General features: G+C 52.2%; 1 protein-coding gene across 1 annotated transcript in view; it reads left to right on the top strand.

Moving 5' to 3' along the window:
- The window catches only part of LOC111144047 (FYVE and coiled-coil domain containing 1), a 75,439-nt gene that overhangs the window by 26,670 nt on the left and 34,715 nt on the right, over positions 1–14,054 (top strand). Inside the window, exons 8-11 of the mRNA XM_022498126.1 lie at positions 5,599–7,983; positions 9,086–9,178; positions 9,839–9,957; positions 12,369–12,536. Coding sequence (XP_022353834.1) covers positions 5,599–7,983; positions 9,086–9,178; positions 9,839–9,957; positions 12,369–12,536 — 2,765 coding nt within the window. The remainder of the gene's footprint in view (positions 1–5,598; positions 7,984–9,085; positions 9,179–9,838; positions 9,958–12,368; positions 12,537–14,054) is intronic.

The following is a 14,054-nucleotide window of genomic DNA, read 5'->3' as shown; positions in this document are numbered from 1 at the left end:
AATTGTGATGCCACCAACTTTGGCTTTCTTTTTCAATATTGCTTTGGCTATTCGAGGTCTTTTCTGGTTCCATATAAATTTTAGGATTATTTGTTCCATTTCTTTGAAAAAAATGGATGGTACTTTGATAGGAATTGCATTAAATGTGTAGATTGCTTTAGGTAGCATAGACATTTTCACAATATTTATTCTTCCAATCCAGGAGCATGGAACATTTTTCCATTTCTTTGTGTCTTCCTCAATTGCTTTCATGAGTACTTTATAGTTTTCTGTGTATAGATTCTTAGTCTCTTTGGTTAGGTTTATTCCTAGGTATCTTATAGTTTTGGGTGCAATTGTAAATGGGATTGACTCCTTAATTTCTCTTTCTTCTGTCTTGTTGTTGGTGTAGAGAAATGCAACTGATTTCTGTGCATTGATTTTATATCCTGACACTTTACTGAATTCCTGTACAAGTTCTAGCAGTTTTGGAGTGGAGTCTTTTGGGTTTTCCACATATAGTATCATATCATCTGCAAAGAGTGATAGTTTGACTTCTTCTTTGCCGATTTGGATGCCTTTAATTTCCTTTTGTTGTCTGATTGCTGAGGCTAGGACTTCTAGTACTATGTTGAATAGCAGTGGTGATAACGGACATCCCTGCCGTGTTCCTGACCTTAGCGGAAAAGCTTTCAGTTTTTCTCCATTGAGAATGATATTTGCGGTGGGTTTTTCATAGATGGCTTTGATAATATTGAGGTATGTGCCCTCTATCCCTACACTTTGAAGAGTTTTGATCAGGAAGGGATGCTGTACTTTGTCAAATGCTTTTTCAGCATCTATGGAGAGTATCATATGGTTCTTGTTCTTTCTTTTATTAATGTGTTTTATCACATTGATTGATTTGTGGATGTTGAACCAACCTTGCAGCCCTGGAATAAATCCCACTTGGTCGTGGTGAATAATCCTTTTAATATACTGTTGAATCCTATTGGCTAGTATTTTGTATTTTGGCGAGAATTTTTGCATCTGTGTTCATCAAGGATATTGGTCTGTAGTTCTCTTTTTTGATGGGATCCTTGTCTGGTTTTGGGATCAAGGTGATGCTGGCCTCATAAAATGAGTTTGGAAGTTTTCCTTCTATTTCTATTTTTTGGAACAGTTTCAAGAGAATAGGAATTAGTTCTTCTTTAAATGTTTGGTAGAATTCCCCTGGGAAGCTGTCTGGCCCTGGGCTTTTGTTTGTTTGGAGATTTTTGATGACTGTTTCAATCTCCTTACTGGTTATGGGTCTGTTCAGGCTTTCTATTTCTTCCTGGTTCAGTTGTGGTAGTTTATATGTCTCTAGGAATGCATCCATTTCTTCCAGATTGTCAAATTTGTTGGCATAGAATTGCTCATAGTATGTTCTTATAATTGTCTGTATTTCTTTGGTGTTCGTTGTGATCTCTCCTCTTTCATTCATGATTTTATTTATTTGGGTCCTTTCTCTTTTCTTTTTGATAAGTCTGGCCAGGGGTTTATCGATCTTATTAATTCTTTCAAAGAACCAGCTCCTAGTTTCGTTGATTTGTTCTATTGTTTTTTTGGTTTCTATTTCATTGATTTCTGCTCTGATCTTTATGATTTCTCTTCTCCTGCTGGGTTTAGGGTTTCTTTCTTGTTCTTTCTCTAGCTCTTTTAGGTGTAGGGTTAGGTTGTGTACCTGAGACCTTTCTTGTTTCTTGAGAAAGGCTTGTACCGCTATATATTTTCCTCTCAGGACTGCCTTTGTTGTGTCCCACAGATTTTGAACCGTTGTGTTTTCATTATCATTTGTTTCCATGAATTTTTTCAACTCTTCTTTAATTTCCTGGTTGACCCATTCATTCTTTAGAAGGATGCTGTTTAGTCTCCATGTATTTGGGTTCTTTCCAAATTTCCTCTTGTGATTGAGTTCTAGCTTCAGAGCATTGTGGTCTGAAAATATGCAGGGAATGATTCCAATCTTTTGATAACGGTTGAGACCTGATTTAGGACCGAGAATATGATCTATTCTGGAGAATGTTCCATGTGCACTAGAGAAGAATGTGTATTCTGTTGCTTTGGGATGAAATGTTCTGAATATATCTGTGATGTCTATCTGGTCCAGTGTGTCATTTAAGGCCTTTATTTCCTTGTTGATCTTTTGCTTGGATGATCTGTCCATTTCAGTGAGGGGAGTGTTAAAATCCCCTACTATTATTGTATTATTGTTGATGTGTTTCTTTGATCTTGTTATTAATTGGTTTATATAGTTGGCTGCTCCCACGTTAGGGGCATAGATATTTAAAACTGTTAGATCTTCTTGTTGGACAGTTCCTTTTAGTGTGATATAGTGTCCTTCCTCATCTCTTATTATAGTCTTTGGCTTAAAATCTAATTGATCTGATATAAGGATTGCCACTCCTGCTTTCTTCTGATGTCCATTAGCATGGTAAATTCTTTTCCACCCCCTCACTTTAAACCTGGAGGTGTCTTCGGGTTTAAGATGAGTTTCTTGTAGGCAACATATAGATGGGTTTTGTTTTTTTATCCATTCTGATACCCTGTGCCTTTTGATTGGGGCATTTAGCCCATTAACATTCAGGGTAAGTATTGAGAGATATGAATTTAGTGCCATTGTATTGCCTGTAAGGTGACTGTCATTGTATATTGTCTCTGTTTCTTTCTGATCTACTACTTTTAGGGTCTCTCTTTGCTTAGAGGACCCCTTTCAATATTTCCCGTAGAGCTGGTTTGGTATTTGCAAATTCTTTCAGTTTTTGTTTGTCCTGGAAGCTTTTAATCTCTCCTCCTATTTTCAATGATAGCCTAGCTGGATATAGTATTCTTGGCTGCATGTTTTTCTCGTTTAGTACTCTGAATATATCATGCCAGCTCTTTCTGGCCTGCCAGGTCTCTGTGGATAAGTCTGCTGCCAATCTAATATTTTTACCATTGTACGTTACAGGCTTCTTTTCCCGGACTGCTTTCAGGATCTTCTCTTTGTCACTAAGACTTGTAAATTTTACTATTAGGTGACGGGGTGTGGACCTATTCTTATTGATTTTCAGGGGGGTTCTCTGAACCTCCTGGATTTTGATGCTTGTTCCCTTTGCCATATTGGGGACATTCTCTCCAATAATTCTCTCCAACATACCTTCTGCTCCCCTCTCTGTTTCCTCTTCTTCTGGAATCCCAATTATTCTAATGTTGTTTTGTCTTATGGTGTCACTTATCTCTCGAATTCTCCCCTCGTGGTCCAGTAGCTGTTTGTCCCTCTTTTGCTCAGCTTCTTTATTTCCGTCATTTGGTCTTCTATATCGCTAATTCTTTCTTCTGCCTCATTTATCCTAGCAGTGAGAGCCTCCATTTTTGATTGCACCTCATTAATAGCTTTTTTGATTTCAACTTGGTTAGATTTTAGTTCTTTTATTTCTCCAGAAAGGGCTTTTATATCTCCCGAGGGGGTTTCTCTAATATCTTCCATGCCTTTTTCGAGCCCGGCTAGAACCTTGAGAATCGTCATTCTGAACTCTAGATCGGACATATTACCAATGTCTGTATTGATTAGGTCCCTAGCCTTTGGTACTGCCTCTTGTTCTTTTTTTTTGTGGTGAATTTTTCCGCCTTGTCATTTTGTCCAGATAAGAGTATATGAAGGAGCAAGTAAAATACTAAAAGGGTGGCAACAACCCCAGGAAAATATGCTTTAGCCAAATCAGAAGAGATCCCAAATCGTGAGGGGGGAGAAAGGAGATAAAAAGAGGTTCAGAAAGAAAAAAAAAAAAAGAATTAAAAAAAGAAAACCGATAAAGAAAAAGTATAAAAAGGAAAATATATATATATATATATATATATATTAGATAAACTAAAAAATGTTAAAAAAGAAAACGGTAAAAGTTAAAAAAATTTAGCAGAAGAAGAGAAAAAAAAATTGAAAAAGAAAAAAAAATTAAATTAACTGCAAGGCTAAAGAATCATGGGGAGAAGGCCATGAGTTCCGTGCTTTGCTTTCTCCTCCTCTGGAATTCCGCTGCTCTCCTTGGTATTGAAACTGCACTCCTTGGTAGGTGAACTTGGTCCTGGCTGGGCTTCTTGTTGATCTTCTCGGGGAGGGGCCTGTTGTAGTGATTCTCAAGTGTCTTTGCCCCGGGCGGAGTTGCACCGCCCTTACCCGGGGCCGGGCTGAGTAATCCGCTAGGGTTTGCTTTCGGGAGCTTTTGTTCCCTGAGCGCTTTCCGCAGAGTTCCGGAGGGCGGGAATGAAGATGGCGGCCTCCCGGTCTCCGGCCCGGAGGAGACGAGAGCCCGGGGCCCCACTCCTCAGTGCGCCCTCAGAGAACAGCGCCCAATTATTCCCGTCACCCTGCCTCCGGCCGCGCTCCGAGCTGACCGAGCCTGCGACCGGTTCAAGGTAACCCCGAGCTGAGAGTCACTCCTTGGCTGTGTCTCTGTAGCCGGCTTCCCCGTTCTAATACCTGTAAGCTCTGCGACACTCAGACACCCCCGATCCTTCTGTGACCCTGCGGGACCTGAGGCCGCGCTGACCCCGCCTGGGCTTCACCCCGATTAAGCCTCTGGAGCGATGTCCCTCAGCGGAACAGACTTTTAAAAGTCCTGATTTTGTGCTCCGTTGCTCCGCCGCTTGCCGGGAGCCGGCCCCTCCCCCCGCGGTCTATCTTCCCGTCCTTTGGATTCACTTCTCCGCCAGTCCTACCTTTCAGAAAGTGGTTGATTTTCTGTTTCTAGAGTTGTTGTTCTTCTTCTCCTTTCGATCTCCCGTTGGATCTGTAGGTGTTTGCAATCTTTAGATAAGCTATCTAGCTGATCTCCCGCTACCTGAAGTAGTCTCAGCCTGCTACTTCTCCGCCATCTTGACTCCTCTCCCTTTTTCAAGTATTTTAAAGGAAGCAATTTAGCTCTTGGGTTAGAAGTAGCAGAGTCCAACGCTGTCATGTAGTCCTGGGCAGACCGCTTACCTTCTTGAAACTTCAGTGCTCTCCTCCCAAAATGGAGGTCCTGGAAGTCATTCTAGCTCAAAAGGGGACAGTGCAGATCAAGTGAAGGAGCCCTTAAGGGCTTGATGTAGGCAAGTAAGTGCTCAGGAAAGTTCATGGGAAAGGCAAATTTCGTTAATTGTGTTACAAATGTGAGAGTATCATATGCGCGTATAGTTTTAAAGGTCAGAAGAGTGCAGTTAATTGATAAAAATAGAACAACTAAAAGTAGTAGAAGCATTAAGAGTGGAGAATAAATTGAGCTGGAACCCTATTTTGTGGTTGAATCACAGCAGGAGCTGTAGGTACGGTGCAGTGGCGAACAGGAATTTAAATGTAACAATGAATCTAAGTGCCACTGTCCGTTATGCTCCCGGTGCTCCAGGAGGCTGGATGGGACGTACGGGTTCTGAGTACCCAGGGAGCTGGCGTCTGTGGTCTTATGTGTTTAGGATGTGTTCTGACCTCCTTTGGCAGGTGCTCCCAGAAAGGCGCTTCTAGCCTTTTGAATAGCTCGATAGGCTCGCTATTTAATGACTTCTCGTTAAACTCTAAAGCTTCTCCCCGTGGCCATGTAGCTTCTGTCCCAGACTCACTTGTGTATTGTTTCTCCTCTGCAGACTCAGGAGATGGCCTCCAGCTTTGACGTGAGCAGCCCCCTAAACAATGAGGCGCTCGAGGGCTTTGACGAGATGCGGCTGGAACTGGACCAGCTGGAGGTGCGGGAGAAGCGGCTGCAGGAGCAGGTGCAGCAGCTGGACCGAGAGAACCAGGAGCTGAGGGCAGCGGTCAGCCTGCAGGCCGAGCAGCTGCAGGCAGAGAGGGAGAGGGGCCGTGCCACTGCCGAGGACAAGGCCCGCCTCACCCACGCGGTGGCTGAGCTCCAGAAGCAGCGGGAGGTCACACAGGCCGCCCAGAGCGCCGTGGAGCAGTTCCACAAATGCCTGCAGGCCCTGGAGCTGGGGGCAGCAGAGAAGGAAGGGGATTACCACTCGGCCCTGCGGCGGCTGGAGTCCGTGCTGGAGCCCCTGGTGCAGGAACTTGAGGCCACGCAGGACCCGCTGGGCAGGAAGAACCAGCATTCGGCCAATGTCCCGGACCGGCTGGGTGCGGCTGAGCAGAAGGCAGATAGGGCACTGGACACAGAGGCGCAGCGAGAGCTCCTCCCTGGGGACTCGGCCCTGGAGGTCCAGGAGCTGCGGGAGAAGCTTCGAGCCCTGGAAGGAGAGAGCTGCAAGGCGCAGGAGCTCCACAAGCAGCAGAGTGCCCAGCTCGAGCAGCTGGCCGGGGAGCTGGAGCAGAAGGAGGAAGCCCGGGCTGGCCTGGAGCGCCTGCTAGAGGAGATGGCCCCGGTCCAGGAGGAGCTGGCCGGGAAGGGGCAGGAGGTGGCCCAGCTGCGGCAACAGCTACGGGAGTCCCTAGGCCACCTGAGTTCCCTTGAGCAGGAGCTGGCGGACGTGAGGCAGGAGGAGCGGCAGCAGCGAGAGGAGAAGGAGCTGCTGGAGCAGGAGGCCAGGTCTCTGGCGCGGCAGCTGCAGCTCCTGGAGACCCGGGTGGCCCAGCTGAGCCAGCACGTGGGGGACCTGGAGGAGCAGAAGAAACAGCTCATCCGGGACAAAGACCACCTCAGCCAGAAGGTGGGGATGCTGGAGCGGCTTGCCGTGCAGCGAGGCCCGGATCCGCCCATGGCAGGGGAGAAGCCCACCACCCAGGGTCCCCCAGACTCCAGCCTGCAACAGGTCTTTGAGAAGCCGGAGGAGGAGCAGAGAAGCCCCCAGGAGGGCCAGACAGGTGACACCCAGATGAAAGGGAGCGGCCAGGAGGAGAAGCTCCATCAGGCCAACAGGGAGCTGGAGAAGGAGCTTCAGAACGTGCTGGAGTGCAACCAGCTCCTTGAGGGCAAGCTGCAGGCGCTGCAGGCTGACTACCAGGCCCTGCAGCAGCGGGAGGCAGCCATCCGGGGCTCCCTGGCCTCCCTGGAGTTTGAGCAGGCCAGTATCCGGCACATGGGGGAGCAGATGGAGGCAAGCCTTCTGGCCGTGAAGAAGGCCAAGGAGACCATGAGGGCGCAAGTGGCCGAGAAGGAGGCCGCCCTGCAGAACAAGGAGGCCGAGTGCCAGCAGCTGCAGGAGGAGGTTGAGCGTTGCCGGCAGCTGGCGGAGGCCCGGGAGAGGGAGCTCAGGGCTCTCGAGAGCCAGTGCCACCAGCAGACCCAGAGGATCGAGGCCCTCATGGCAGAGCAAGGCCAACGGGGGCTCAGCGCACCTGACGACAGTGCACCCCAGGAGCCAGCCACCCCGCTGGCCCTGTGTCAGGCCCAGGTGGAGACCCAGCAGGGAGAGGCCGGGCACCCGCCAGCTGGGGTGCTGGACCTTGAGGCCAAGCTCCAGGCAGCCCTGGGTGACCTCGAGAAGGTACAGGGCCAGCTGAGCGCGGCCGAGGCTGCTCTGAGGGAGCACAGGGCCCTGGTGCAGCAGCTAAAGGAGCAGAACGAAGCCCTCAGGAAGGCCTCTGGTCGGGAGCCACTGCAGCGCTCAGAGCAGGAGAGGACTGAGGAGGAGGTGGAAGAGGAGGAGCGGTCCAGGACAGAATCCGGCTCCCAGGAAGCCCGGCTGGAACAGGCAGAGCCGCCAGAGCAGCTGCCCGGGGCCAGCCCAGCCGCCGACGAGCCCAGCGTCCATACCTGCATGCAGCTCACCGAGAAGAAGCAGGCCGAGGAGGCCCTGGCCCGCGCCCTGCAGGAGCTCCGTGACACCAAAGAGGCGGCCTCGAGGCAGCGAGAGGGCCTGGAAGAGCAAGTGGCAGGCCTGCAGCGACAGAGGGATGGCTTGCAGGAAAGGCTGAAGGTGGCAGAGGAGGCAGCCCGCTCCCTGCCTGGCCTGCAGGCCCAGCTGGCCCAGGCCGAGCAGCGGGCCCAGAGCCTCCAGGAGACCTCACACGAGGAGCTCAATGCCCTCAAGTTCCAGCTGAGCACGGAGATCATGGACCACCAGAGTCGACTGAAGGTAGTCCTCCCTCACCTTGACTCCCCCGGGCTGCAGTGGTCTCCTGCGGTGGGGCCTGACGGGTCCACGAGAGGATAGGCTGTGCCTTCAGCCACATGGCACCTGAGGACCCCAGAATGTACTGGGTGGCCAGGCAGATGTAGAGGTCCTGCTCTGTAGGTCCCAGCGCCCTTCCCTTCCCAGGGACCCTTCAGGGGCCCCTGTCGGGAGCAGGGCCCTAGCCCAGAAGCCTAAACTCAGTGCGACTGCAGACAGGTTTGGCTCATACAGAGTGGCTGTTTTACATCAGTGGCCAGTTCTTAACGATCTGGGTGTTTACACAGTAGCGTGGGGGCTCCCTTTGAGCTCTCAGGAGATCTTAAAGGCTGTGCCCGTGTTCCCACCCTGCAGAAGTCACCAGGAGCTGGGTGGCGGGGGCCCCCTTCAAAGGAGGCATGTGTTTTCCTTATGCTCGTTTATGTATGTGCCCAGCCCTCTGGGCCTATGAGTCTGCCCTAGACCCTCTCCGAGCCTCCAGAACCTACTGGAGATACCAGCACGCCCCACCTGCGAGTGTCGTCTGTGGGTTTTCTCTCCCTTCAGGTGCCATCCCGGTGGGAGGTGCTGTGGAGACTGGCTCAGTGCGTTTCCACAAAGCCCTTGGGGTAGACAGGCTTACAGGAATAGTGCTTACCGTGGGCCTTTACTGCTGCATGAAGGGGAAGGGGTAAGGTGGCTGAGAGTGAGGACACGAGCAGGACGGCCGTGGGGCCTTGGTTTCCAGAACTTACCACTGGGCCGTTAGCACTGCAGTCTGCGCTCACTCCCAGACACACAACCATGGCATTTCTACAGACGCGCCTCCAGTACTGTGTCCCCCATCCCGCATGGCTCTGTGTGGCTCGTAGGGCCCTCGTTTCCTTGGCGGAAATTGAATCCTAAGTGTGAGGACCAAGTTAAGTCTTTTCAGAAACCTGAAAGGATGTTGTCACCAGTCAAGCCCAGAGCTTATTGAGTTTGGTGCAAAACAGAGAGAGAGCTTGTTTTTACCCATCTGGGGGAATGGGGCTGAGGGGATGTTCGTGCAAGGACCCCACTTCCACAAGCCCTCTCTCATCTCCAGACTGCCAGTGAAGAGTGCCGGAGCCTCAGGGACCAGCTTGAGGAACGAGGCCGGCAGCTGCAGGCCGCCGAGGAGGCCGTGGAGAGGCTGAAGGTAGGCCCCGGGACGGGGGTGTGCTGGTCAGTGGCCTGGCCACCTGGGCAGGGAAGACTGGCGTGCCCACCTCTGCCTGGTCATTCCCACCCCCAGGGCGCGGGCCTGTCGGGAAGAGAGGTCTGGTTTGGTTTCTGCTGGACCCTTGAGGGCCACATGCAAGACTCTCAGTTCCCAAGCCAGAGCGCCCATCCGTTCCCTGGTGTGGGCGTCTTGAGTGCACCTCCCCAGGCCCTCCCGCCTCCCGGACACCCGGCCGGGGCCGCCAGATGTGTTTCTCAGCCAGCCAGGCGGAAAGGATGTAAGGTGTCCTTAGCTGCCTCCACTGGTATCCCTGAGCCAGTGGTCCTGAAAAGTGGGGGCGCAGTGGGGGGTGCTGCCTGTCTCCAGGGAACCCCGCTCTCTGCCACCCACACCTTCGCCCCCACCCTGAGATTCTGATTCTTGCTGCCCCTCCAACCTCCACCACCAGCTTCACAGGATGACACACAGGAGCAGGTCACTCAAAGGTTCTCGCGCTCTTGAACTTAAAACCACCTCCAGTTAGAAGTGACCCGGCCAGGCGGGGCGGAGGAGCCCCCACCCCCACCCCCAGTCCCTTTCTGGCCGCGGCGTGGGCTCTTGTCGGCTGAGCATCCTCTCCCCCCGTCCTGTGCCCAGGCCGCCCAGGTGGATCTGGGAGAGCAGCTGAGCAGCACCAGCCAGCGTCTTTCCGAGAGCCAGGCTGCCGTGCAGAAGAAGGACGAGGAGGGGGCCGCCTTGCGCGAGAGCTTGGACAGGTTAGTGATGTGGTTCCACCCACATGGCCCCGGTGGTGGAGGCTTTAGGGAAGGGGGCGTTTGGCACAGTCATTTAGAAACTCAGCCGCTCATAGCGGGTTAAGGAAGTCCCCTTGCAAGAAAAGCCAGACTCGGGAGGCGCCTTGCCAGATACACGCCACACAGCCCGCCCCACACGCCCCTGCAGGCAGCCGCCAAGCCTTTCTGGATGCCCTTTTCCTGCCTCTGGCGGGGCACATTCCTGCTTCGGAAGAGCTGACATGAAATAAAAGTTGGACTAGAATAGTGGTAATGATAACAGCAGATACGGAAGTCGTGCCCCAGACGGGCCAGGCCCCGTTTTAAACACTGGCATTGATTTGTCCTTTTTTTCCTCCTAACTGTCCTTTGAGGAAATTATTACTTGTCCCCATCATATAGATGGGGAGAGTGAGGCTCAGAGGAGTTAAGTCGCTTTCTAAGCGCCTGACAGCGCATGGGTGACGCGGGGGAGGAGTGCTACCCAGGCCGCTTGGCTCCAGAGTCTGTTTCCTCCACAATGACCCTTAAAAGCGCAGACAGATACTTCTTTGTCTGATCTCGGGTGAGGGTGCCCGTGTGTGTGTACACGCGTGTGTGCGTGTGTGTTTTCCCGCTACGAGCTGTGACTCTTCCTGGTTTCCTTTGTGAAATGAGAGGCCCCAGGGCTGGGGGTTGGGGTGGGGGAAGGCCTCTGAGGTCTGTGCCAAGGGTGAGCTAGGCTGCCCAGCACCAGGCCAGCTGGTCTGCCTGCAGACTCTGCCGCCGTGTTTGTGTTGTCACCCTTCACCGCGACTACCCTCCCCTTGGAGTATGGCCCTGCTTGTGCAGCCCCAAGACCTCCCTGAGACCCTTCGTCTTCGGGCTAGGGGCCACATGGAGTTATGAGCATGAGCCCAGCATTCGGTGAGGAGGCCAAGGCAGTCATGCTGGGGGTCCCGGGACCCGGTGTGTGCCCCCAGCAAAGACTATCACACCAGATTGTCCCAAGCCTTTACCTAGTGCATGCAAGCCTCATGGCCTACCAGCCGGCTTCCAGGGTGGGTGCAGTCTCGGCAGGAGATCCAGAACATGCTGGGTGTCCGCTAACCCAGATGCACATTTCTCCTCGCCTGATTTCTTCCAGAGTTCAAACACTATAGGGCTCTGGCTGCCCAGGTCATAGTCACGTGACAATATAAGTAGCAAGAGCCTCCTAAAAGTTGGTGGCATTTTTTTTTTTAATGCTACAACTGGGCGCCTGGGTGGCTCCCTGGGTTAAGCCTCTGCCTTCGGCTCACGTTGTGATCACAGGGTCCTGGGATCGAGCCCTGCATCAGGGTCTCTGCTCATCAGGGACCTTGCTTCCCCCTCCCCCTCTGCCTGCCTTTCTGCCTACTTATGATCTCTCTCTCTCTCTGTCAAATAAATAAATAAAATATTTTTTAAAAATGCTACAACTGTGCTTATTCCTAAGATCTCGGAGCTGTTGTCTTAGCTGCCTGATGTTGCATAACCTGCCGGCCCTGGATTGGGTGTGTGCGCATGCATGTGTGCGTGTGTGTCTGTGTGTCCACCCGTGAGATCACTTTGGCGAACAGTGGCTCAAAAACAACCTTCGGGCAGCTTTATGCTGGGTGTGGGAAGGTGGGGTTAGACACAGATATCTGGCTTAGTCTCTGCAGAGCCCTGTGTCTAATGGAGCTTTTACGAATGCCCTGCTGGATCTTCGTAGAGCATTCCTGGAACACCACTGCCCTCAGGGACAGGGGAGCGGGCAAGGGCAGGAGGACTGTGCTTCGTTCGGGCAACCCCTTGGCTGTAGACTGAGCCAAGGGAACAGAGCCCCTCAGGCCTCTGGACTGTCAGGTCAGGACCTGGCAGTGCCCATCGAGTGCCCGCTGGGTAGCCCAGCACCACACCCTGTGCACAGAGCCCCAAAGGCACGTGGGAGACGGGTCCTCGTCCATGTGGTCACCTCCAGGGAGATGCACCTGTGTTCTTTCTATCCCAACTCCCATTTCCTCTTGCAAACCGCTCTCATCATCGGCCTGTCCACTGCAGCCTTCACCTTCCCCCATAACCTCAACCCCTGCCCCAAAACCAAGGTGCAGAGTTCAACTCACCTGGGGTGCTCCTAGCGGCCTGAGGTCACCTGCTCTCCCAGAATGCCCGCTGTATTTGGTGTGGGGAGGGGCGTGGCGTGTGAAGAGGGTGGGGCTGCGAGAGGAGTTTTGAAGGCTGGGGCTGGGGATGCACAATCTGGTAGTGGGTCGTGCCGAGGGGCGCCCCACTGTGAGAGGGAAAAGGCTTGGAGGGCAGCAGGACCCCTGGTCAGGGGTCTGAGTTAGCCCAGGGGCACGGGGGAAGCTGGACACAGTGGCTTATCGGTAAGCTTCCCACTTCTCCACCAGGACCCAGAAGGAACTTGAAAAAGCCACAACAAAAATCCAAGAGTATTACAACAGACTCTGCCAAGAGGTGACAGACCGGGAGAAGAATGACCAGAAGATGCTCGCGGACCTTGATGACCTGAATAGAACCAAGCAGTACCTGGAGGAACGGCTGATCGAGCTGCTCAGGTGAGAGTCGGTGCCAGCAGCTGGTTCGGGGCCTCCCCGGAGCTGGGATTTCTCTTGAAAGACATGCAGCTGCGCTTGAAAGTCCTCTCAAGAGAAATGGGCCCCGTGTCTGCTTGTGTTGCATCATTGAGGCCCTCCTCCAACACAGATGGGGCACGCCCTGGCCCTTGGCCGCCTTAGAGGGTGGATTTCACTGCTGCCATCAGTGCTCATCTGGGTTTATGCTGTCGTACTTGCTGGGGCATTATTTTCAAAATCTCTGTGTTCTTAGCCACAGGCGTGACAGTAAGTGATGCCTCATATCTTTAGGAAGCTCTCTTGTCCCTTGTCCCTCTTTTGTGAGCCCCTTTACCCTTCTCCTCCCTCCCGCCTTCCCCCCGATACCAGGCCTCCCACGCTCCAGTGCTCATGGGTAGCAAGCAGACAGTGCAGGTAGCAGCATGTGAGCGGGGCCAGGAGGGCACTCAGGAACTGGAGGACACACGTGCTGTGCTCCTGACACTTGTCACCACACGGGTGAAGGGCCCAACTTCCCAGATCGCCTTACTTCTCACGAGAATATAATTTTTTCTAATGAGGCTCTAGATCAGATCCATACGCTGCAGGAAAAATATGTTAGGTTTCTCTTACTTAGCCTGTGATTTGGCCACCATCTCACCAACTTGTTTGTTTGTTTGTTTGTTTGTTTTTGTTGCAATTTACTTTGGAGGAAGCTAGGTCATGCATCTGGCCGAGTCTCCCACAGCGTGGATTTTGCTGATTGCATCCCTGTGGTGCCATTTAACATGTCCTTCCAACCTCGGGATGTCTGTAAATTGTTAATTTGTAAATTGTTAGTTAAAACCACAGCAGTCGTTCCCCCACCCCAGCCGCAGGTTAGAATCCCTAGGGGAGCTATTAAAATGATACCCACGTCACCACGTCCAGATCCTACCCAGACCAAGCCAGGTGGAACTTCTTGGAGTGAGGCCGGGGCATCAGTGAGCCAGCGTCGAGATCCGCTGCTCTGCTGAAGGCTGACTCAGACCCAAGTTCAGCATTTTCTCAAGAACGCTTCATAGAATTGGTTTACAGTTTGGGCCTTGCTTTCAAGAGCCACATAAGATCTGATGAGCCCATTCTCTGCAATGTTGGCAGCCATGGATAAGCGATGCCTAAAGCTGCTAATTTATTTGGGGTTGTAAAATGGTGGTGTTTGCAAGTGTGAGACCTCTGCCCACGTGTCATCAGTTTTCAGACTTGGAACTCAGGGCATCTATGACCTCTGAACTCAGATCTCTTCCTGAGGGGTGGGATGGAAGGACCCTGATCCTGACAGCGTCCCACATTCCAGGGTGTGGGTGCCCGGCCTCCAGGGGACAGGGGGAGGGGCTGAGAATCAGCCAGGAGGATGATGCTGGACCAGGGTGTGAGATGTCCTACTTGCTGACAACTTTAGGCATCCTTGAAGAGCCAGTCAATTCCTGCTTCTGTCCTGGTTTTTGAAGATTGATTTATTTGAGAGAGAGAAAGAGAGAG

The sequence above is a fragment of the Enhydra lutris genome, unplaced genomic scaffold, assembly GCF_002288905.1.
Source record: "Enhydra lutris kenyoni isolate GAN:26980312 unplaced genomic scaffold, ASM228890v2 scaffoldscaffold10, whole genome shotgun sequence".
Taxonomy (NCBI): Eukaryota; Metazoa; Chordata; class Mammalia; order Carnivora; family Mustelidae; genus Enhydra; species Enhydra lutris.
This window is presented reverse-complemented; position numbering and strand designations above follow the sequence as displayed.